This window comes from Sinocyclocheilus rhinocerous, unplaced genomic scaffold (assembly GCF_001515625.1).
Source record: "Sinocyclocheilus rhinocerous isolate Xijiao unplaced genomic scaffold, SAMN03320098_v1.1 scaffold395, whole genome shotgun sequence".
In the NCBI taxonomy this organism is placed as follows: domain Eukaryota; kingdom Metazoa; phylum Chordata; class Actinopteri; order Cypriniformes; family Cyprinidae; genus Sinocyclocheilus; species Sinocyclocheilus rhinocerous.
Window position 1 is genome coordinate 3,331,406 of NW_015660890.1, and position 8,724 is coordinate 3,340,129.

At 37.3% G+C, this 8,724-nt stretch overlaps 2 protein-coding genes across 3 annotated transcripts in view; both read right to left on the reverse strand.

Moving 5' to 3' along the window:
• The window catches only part of creb3l2 (cAMP responsive element binding protein 3-like 2), a 21,677-nt gene extending 14,986 nt beyond the window's left edge, over nucleotides 1-6,691 (reverse strand). The window contains exon 1 of the mRNA XM_016535503.1: nucleotides 6,209-6,691. Within this exon, the coding sequence (XP_016390989.1) occupies nucleotides 6,209-6,304 (96 nt within the window). The 5' untranslated portion in view covers nucleotides 6,305-6,691. The remainder of the gene's footprint in view (nucleotides 1-6,208) is intronic.
• Nucleotides 6,692-7,330: 639 nt separating this feature from the next.
• ssbp1 (single-stranded DNA binding protein 1) overlaps nucleotides 7,331-8,724 on the reverse strand; it is a 2,739-nt gene continuing 1,345 nt past the window's right edge. For both annotated transcript variants that reach the window (XM_016535504.1, XM_016535505.1), the window contains exons 5-8: nucleotides 8,288-8,375; nucleotides 8,112-8,200; nucleotides 7,930-8,007; nucleotides 7,331-7,563 (exon numbers count right to left, since the gene is read on the reverse strand). In XM_016535504.1, coding sequence (XP_016390990.1) covers nucleotides 7,967-8,007; nucleotides 8,112-8,200; nucleotides 8,288-8,375 — 218 coding nt within the window. In that variant the 3' untranslated portion in view covers nucleotides 7,331-7,563; nucleotides 7,930-7,966. The remainder of the gene's footprint in view (nucleotides 7,564-7,929; nucleotides 8,008-8,111; nucleotides 8,201-8,287; nucleotides 8,376-8,724) is intronic.

An 8,724-nucleotide genomic window follows, 5' to 3' on the forward strand; every position in this document is an offset into this window, starting at 1 on the left:
CACACACATATATATATATATATATATATATATATACACACACACACACTTTTTAAATTAAAAATATAGCTTTTAATACATTTTGTTATTTTAAAATTAATGCAATATAAAAAAAAAAATAATGATCACTACATAAAAAATCTTCCTGTTTAATATTTGATAAAAATTCCACAATTTTGTTTACTATACACATAGTGCATACTAGTGAAACCGTACGAGTAGTTTGGGAGTGCTGATTAAGATGTGCCCTACTCCCATCAATACGAGCGCCTGCATCCAGCTGGGTGGATTCTGAGAGTGAAGGCTTCTTTGTCCGTAGTTTGGATGGGTGTATAGTACATGTGGTTTCACTGGGGGCAGGGTACTGCAATTTGACTCTTTCTGAGATTTTGTCCAGCTGGAGAATCCGAATAGTTGTTGGAGCCGTGGAGGCTCAGAGAGTTGTGATGACAGAGACGCTGGGAGTGGTGTTGGTGGATTCAGACAGCGGCCTGTAATTTTTTATCCTCTCAAGGTGCAGTGAATGTGTGTGTAGGAAGAGGAAGTTTATAAACCAAACGTGGACACAGATGACGCAATGCTTTAAGCAGCAAAACAGATTTGAGGAAAGACCAACCCGCAGGAGACAAAGATCAGCGCTGGTGAGGCTGGACCTTGTCCTTTACACACCGGTGGATCTGACTCACTGATATTAACCACTAAAAATCTATTTATTTTGAACTGGAGCGCTGTAGACTTAAGGAAAGCCAGAATGTTTGTCCTCAGAAACAATTCCAGCACGGTTGAGGGATCTCTAATGCTGTTGTACAAGAAATGTCTCATTATTAAGTAGTGGTATTCCAGGACAGGAGCCAATGCTAAGTGACATTAAGCTGGATTACAAGGGTCTCTTTGACCCAAATACAGAGTTAACCTGCCATACAGGACGTTTGTTTAGTTTAATGTGTGCCTGCAATGCTGTTGTGAATCAAAACAGCTCAACTTCCAGTAACTCCATCAATAAGCAGGGTAAAGTAATAATAATCAGCTCAAAAATAATCAACAAGCTAGAGTGAAATTCCATGAATTGTTGCGAGACGCTCAAGATTTGGAAAGGGCAAAGAGCTTGTGGATACTAATCTGAAAAAGGAAATAAAATTAATTGTGAAAGTCCCATTTAGTGGTTGAGTGGAAAAGCTGGACAGAGAACAAGGGACAAAAGCAGCCTGGGAAAAGTTTTGTATCCTTATCCTAAAGTTCACTTTGCAGATCTCAGTTGTGCCAAGACAAATCCTTCACTTTTTCCATGAGTCACTTTCCAAGTGTTTTGAATTGGCCTGGTTCTTGTGCAAGCTGCTTGTGTGCAGCTGTTGAGCATGAAATGTGTCATCTTCAGCTTAATTCACTGAAAGAGGCCTTAAAGGGATAGTTCACCCAAAAATGAAAACTTGCTGTTAATTTACTCACCCTCAGGCCATTTGAGACGTAGGTGACTTTTTCTTCAGTGGAACAGTAAAAGAAGATTTTTAGCTTAAATCCTGGTCCTTGGTGATACATAAAATGCAAGTCAGTCACTAGTCACTTGAGAGTCAAAAAAGTATGCAACCAACACAAAATTAATATATCCATGGCTCCTGGTGATATATCGAGGTCTTATGAAGTGAAACGATTGGTCTGTGCAAGAAACTGAACATTATTTACAACATTACTACCTGGAATCCAGAGCCTCAGGCAAACAAGGAAATCTGATTATTTTCTGCAAACTGGTTCATTCAGACAGTTTGATTCTATTAATTGACTAAAATAACCAATTCACCAGTTTGATTTCGTAATCCTGCAATCATAACACATGCACACAATTATATTAAGACCTCAATATATTGTCAGGAGGTACGGGTATTAATTTTATGTTGCTTGTAAATGCTTTTTTGACTCTCAATGTGACGGTAGCCATTGACTTGCATTGTATGAACCACCAAGGACCAGGGTTTGATCTAAAAATCTTCTTTACTGTTCTACTGAAGAAAAAAAAAAGTCATTTTGGATGGCCTGAGGGTCAGTAAACTAACAGCAAATTTTCCTTTTTGGGTGAACTTTCCCTTTAATAGCGACTGACTGTGCTGCTAATTCACAACATGACCGAACACGTCCTGCAGATTTGGGACCGTCCCATCCTCCCTTCCCCCCGCGGACAGTGAGTGTTTGGTGATTCTGGAGCTCCAGGGGTTCAGGAAACGGCTCCACTGGAATCAACATCTAGCCAATAAGTGACCTTAAAAGACGCTGGATGTAAACATGCAGTGACAGCAGATAACAAATAAATCAAATCTGGATGGATTGGAAACACTTGATCACCAATCTGTTTGCTCTTTCAGGGGAGGAACAGGAAAACTCTGACTGAATGGAGTGAAAGACACCCTGCATGCCCAATACACAAGCAGCAATGGTGTCAATGAGGGATGTAGACCGCAATAACATGCTATCGATTTGCATAAAGATTAATGTGGGAAACTATTAAATAATAACGTGGATCTAAATGAAAATACAGAGAGAAACGTGTCCCAAACAGTTTTATAATATTTGTCTAACTGTTTTGAGTCAGACATACTATTTATTAAAATATCACATCACAAATAATAAGAGTAGAAAAATTCAATGAAATTATGCACTTTTTATTTGAAAACGTATTTAATTTACTGGATTTTCCAAAATAAATTTTACATGGTTCACTTATTAAAATGTACTAAAACTCTAATAAACAATTGTTTAAATACCAATGTGGCACACTGAAAATGCTACTAAATTTAAATAATCTACTTATTTATTAACATATATTATTTATTAATTTATAAACTTAAAAAAATAAAGATAAAATATTGTACATAATTTTGATATTTACTATTTAAAAATGTAATATATAAAAATAATACATAATATATGCAAAAAGTATATATATATATACATTATATAAAATTAGGGGGGAAAACCACTGTACTTTCAATGTCATAGCTCATTATAAAAATCAGTGGCTTTGTTGTCACAGAAAAAAAGAGTTTCTCATGCAATGTTATACTCCCAAAGTAGGGCTGCACGATAAATCGCATGCGATATTTAACGCACATCTTGTCAGAAAAGCCGGTTCTGTAATCAGCGGTAAATCTCCATCACGTGCGTGCTTTCACATTGAGCAGCATTAACTACACAGAGCCGTTGTTCACTGATACAGTCAACACAGACGACTTATTTTCTTAAGATATCCTCGTCAGTCCAGTGTTTAACATCACTGATTGCGTGTGTGGTCACAAGAGAGGGAATGCTGGTCTATATATATATATATATATATGTCAGAGTATGAGTCAGAGTATGCGTCATTTTATATCTTATCAGTTTATCACAATGTTAATCACAAAGGAAATTTAATGAAAAGCTGATTAATATGTTAAGTAACATTTAAAAATTTAATGCATTACAAAAAGTCTGGCATAAATGCAAAAGCACTTTATAAGAAAAATATTAAAGCCAGCAAAAAAATTCTAAAATTGATGATTAGATGAGGGTGATTTGATATATGCCAACCTGTCAAAACACACCAGTTCTATATTATTGCAGCAAATTTGCCATTTATAAACAACTAAACTCAGCTTGGTGTTACACCGTCTAATAACAAGTTCTCCCATGCTTTGACTTGTTTGGGACATATCCCACTCTGTATTCTCACATTAATGTTGTACAGTGCAACCAGTATAACAAACTCTCTAACAGCTGACACATTTCTATTTTGTACCGTGGTACTGATCAAATCACCCAACCCTAGTTCACTGGAAACCGCTGTTCAGATTTAGTCCAATGTGATAACATTAACTAGCATTTTTAGGAAAAAGAAAATCATCTCAGAGTCAAAATGACCCGAACTCAATATGAGTAATAATAACCAGTGTATCAGCAAAAGATCAGGCTGATTGATTTCTATGAATGTTCTTTCTTTGAAACCCCACTTCCCTGAAAAACGACCCGGTCACTGACCTGAATGTGTTATCAGCTGATCATAACATCAAACCATCAGCTGGGACAAATGAGATCTTCTGATACAGAAGATATGCAAATAAGCAATGAACTACTACAGCTGAAAAATTACAAATGAACAACTAACAAACAGGTTAGTGCACAATTGCGTGCCTTTCCTCATATTCGCTCTGGTTTCCGCATCGGGCCAGGAAAGTACATCTGGTTGCCACAAGGCCCGGCTGCAGGAGATAATGTGCTTTCCAGGCTAATCGTGTCGCTGTGATTATCAGCACTAAGAAATGCTGAGAATGACGGCCCAACTGCTCCCCTCAGCATCTCCTTAACCCTCGTCCTACAGCGGGGAATGAGCCTTGGGTTATTTTAACTATTTCAAACCACCTGAAATATGACAGATGAGACTTTAGTTCAAGAGTAAGTGGCAAAAAAACCCTGTTTTACAGGAAGATATGAACACACACCCTCTATACAAGTCCTTCCCAATAGAAAGCAGACAATGAATGAAGACATAATCGCAACTATCGGTTACGGAAGACAATTACTAGGCCTATCACGTCATAAAAAGGGCATGTTTGCATTCCTTAAATAAGATTGTAGGTTTTTTTGTTTCATTGAGATTTTGCACTGTTTGCAAATATGCAAAAATTTGTGCATATTTAAGTATATCATGCCTCATTTGCATAATGAAACAACATTTCTGAAAACTTGTCATACCAAAAAAATAAAGTTACTTTCTTAATGCAAATCAATTAACTGAGGAACTATGAAGATATCGATTGGTTAAATATTACCCTTATTCACCCTAATGCCTTAAAATTAGAACGTAAATTCAATTTTGAAAGTCAACCAGCATGCAATGACAGCACAGCTGAATTAGAATGCAGAAGGAAACAGCCCACATGCAACATGCATAACGATAACAGACATATGCAACAGGCCGAACTCACAATGCAAGCTCTATTCTCTCCAACTGAGAACAGTTTGCTTTGTTGTGTGGAATTCCATGTCAACAAACCCTGGGGAGCGAAAGTAAAAGTGAGAACCGGCACATACAGACCCATGAGGTGGGGGAGCGTGTGTGTTCAGAGGGGGCCGATAGGACCCTTAAACAAAGACCCTGTTCTGTTCTAAGGGTGAAGGAGAATATGAACCCTTCACAACCTTTACAAAGCATATATAGTTCTCCCGGAAGTCTGCGTTACCGCCCTGATACTGCCGGGTTATGAATCCCAGACACACCAAACTGCTGCACCTCCAACGCCGGCTTTGATGCCGTCTGGAAAGGCGTTATGCGCCGTGTCTGCTAATTTAATTGGTATGTTGGCTTAGAAACCACTCGTAATGTACCACGCATCTGGAATTAACTTCATTCGAAGTGCCGTTCATCTATGAGGATCATAATAATTTAGGAATCGACATGTTCTGCGGTGTGACTCGCAATGCTGCATTTTAAAAAGCATTCAAGCCCTTGTATCAAAGCATAGAGCTATATCTGTATCTGTGTAAATGCATTCATTCCACCTCTGAGCAGCATTAAACAGTCTGTGTGTAAAGACACCTACATGCAACTTCACAAGCGATTCCATGCCGCATTTACAGTGAAAATTTAGCATTAAGAGTAAGAAAAAAATATATAAGGTTTTAAAATGGTTACAAACATGAGACCAAAATACTTTGCATTCATGTACATTTTAGCCTAAAATCTTCATGTTGAATAAACAAAAAAAGTACATGGATCTTTATGCACCAACTACCCAACTGTGAACCCCCTAATTAGGCAGCAAGTAGAGGCCCCTTTGAGCAGAAGTTGGAACGCAAACCTATTATTACATAACCTGCAGCAACTCTTCAAGGCTTTGAGCACTATATTCTGACTTTATCCAAATGGGCTAAACTTATCTACATTGCTTTGTGTGGCACTGCATAAGCAAGATACAGTCACTGGATGACTGCACCATCTGAACTTTATCCCTTGGAGCCAAGTGGAACCCAAAGGCACATTAGTAATCTTACAGACTCATATAGAGTGTCTCTGTGATAGACCAAGTCATTTAAAAGCTTGTATATGACTAAATGTAGGAAATCATGATGTTTAGAGGCATTGTGGGTGATCTGACACTAGTTGCAACACATCAACACATGCTATGAGAGGGTGTAAGTGAAGATGGCAATGGTGCCGCGGAATTATAAGAGGATTCCTACTTACAGTGCTGTATAAAATGTCGTTTTCCCCGGGTTCGGACAATTCGCTGAGATTTTTGTCCCATTGTAAAAACGGTTCCCCGCTACCCATTATTTCCATGCCTCGATCTGCGTCTGTAGTAAATCGCCACGCGCAGCTTCGCTTCAACGACTCCACAAACGACTATTTGTCAGCGTAACCGTCAAAACACTCGTCAGGTCACGATTCGGAGTTAATTTGGTGCTGTCAGCGCAATGTTAGGTATAAGTTGCGCGTCCGTCGCCAGTGTTATCGGAACTTTCCTCTCAGCTTCCTTGAGAAATGTCGCCCCTTCACAGGCGAGCAGGAATTTGGGGCGGGGAAATGATGGGAGTTGCAAAATTTGTTTACAAAGGACTGTTTGTGGACTGTGATACTTTCAGGAAACATTTCGGATGTTTCCAAGCAAATATTATTATATGCGCTTTTCAAGGAGTTTCTGTTTTGTTACGCTGTTTGTAAACACTACGCATATTCGCCTTAAAAATGCTAAACCTTTCTATCCAATGCCCCGCCCTTGGAATCCGTGTGGCGACCAATCAGATTGGCTGTTACGTTTAAAGCTCACTCAAAGCGTACGAAAATCAGGGAAGACGGACAGCCCGTCTGACCAATAGGAGAACGCTAATGTATGATTGACGTGAAACTGCCCCAATTAAAGGCGACTCCGCATAATCTCTTAACAAACCGTATAAAGCCAAGAGTACCAAACTCTGTGCACCGCCTCAAGTACTATGTCTGTGAATTTTTTTTTGCTGTGTTTAAATACCATGAAAAAGTAATCTTACTCTCATTTTAAAGGTGCATTTAAGATACTCTTAGTATATTCTGGAGGCTAAGAAAAACAGATTAAAAAATACAATTAAACGACTATAACACGATGGGTAAAATGCGCACAAACAAATGGACACGACTGAAAAACAAAAGTAAGAAATGAAACTACTGTTCTCTCAGTTTCAAAAGACATATAGACATGGATGGCATAAGTACTCAAAACAAATCCTTTACTGACAAACTATTACAACAAACTGGAAGTGATTTCTTCAAATATGATGCTTTTATTTTTTATAAGTCAAAAAAAAAAGAAAAGAAAAAAAAAAAAAAAGGAAATTTAGCATTTTTTTAATATATATACACAAAGAGAGTCCAATCCAGTTCATGGCTCTGGAAAGTGTTTACATGTCAAAGTGCATCTGTCAGCGCCCTCTGTCGGAAATAAGCCAGCATGACACAATCATACAAACAACATCACTTCTTATGTCTATGTATGACTGTTAAGGCTGGACAGAATGATACGCAGAGTTTAATGTCAGTGAGCAAAGTAACACTATATAAAATATCTTCTTTTGGTTCCTAAAGTCTGGGAACAAACTATTACATGACATTACAACAAACTGGAAGTGATTTCTTCAAATATGATGCTTTTATTTTTTATAAGTCAAAAAAAAAAGAAAAGAAAAAAAAAAAAAAAGGAAATTTAGCATTTTTTTAATATATATACACAAAGAGAGTCCAATCCAGTTCATGGCTCTGGAAAGTGTTTACATGTCAAAGTGCATCTGTCAGCGCCCTCTGTCGGAAATAAGCCAGCATGACACAATCATACAAACAACATCACTTCTTATGTCTATGTATGACTGTTAAGGCTGGACAGAATGATACGCAGAGTTTAATGTCAGTGAGCAAAGTAACACTATATAAAATATCTTCTTTTGGTTCCTAAAGTCTGGGAAGGCGTCTTCATTACTGGTCTCGCAGATTTTCACTTAAAAACACAATATTATCTGTGGAAAGAGACCAATGATATTTGGCAAATTTGAACTATTAAAGCAAAAACAAAACAAAAAATAAGCAGTTAAGACATTTATAGTCTGTTGTGAACTCTGACCTGCGATAATAGTTGTTGCCTGTCGCCTGACGTTGTTTTTATCCATGTACTCTCCATAGTCAAGCTTTCCTTCCACAAGAATCCGAGACCTGAAAATAATGTTGATTCTAGGTTAACAGCTGCATGATTTTTTTTTGTATCTATAAATCGCTCTAAAACAAATATGGAACACACACCCTTTCTTTACATACTGATACGCCACGTCTCTGAGGCCTGGTTTGAATACTGAGATTCTGTGCCATGTTGTTTTCTGGCTCACATCTCCTGCAAAAAAAAGAGAACAAAAACATTTGTTTGCGATCTTTTAATAAAGACAATATTTCAGATTTTTTTATTTTTTTTTGGACAATATATTTGCACCATGAAGACAATTTTCTTTGAAAAAAAAAGTCAATTTCTGTGAAAGCATATGGGAAAATCTAGAATTAGTTCGCTTGTTACTCACATACTTTAAAATTATCTTTTTGTTTAACAACTTTTTTTAATCATGTATCATATGTTCAAAGGGGTACACCGATTCAATTTTTTGGAAAATTTATATTTACTTTAATTTATCCAGAAAACAAAATAACCACAAAAATAAATAAATAGCCTCAAAAATAACATTAGTAAC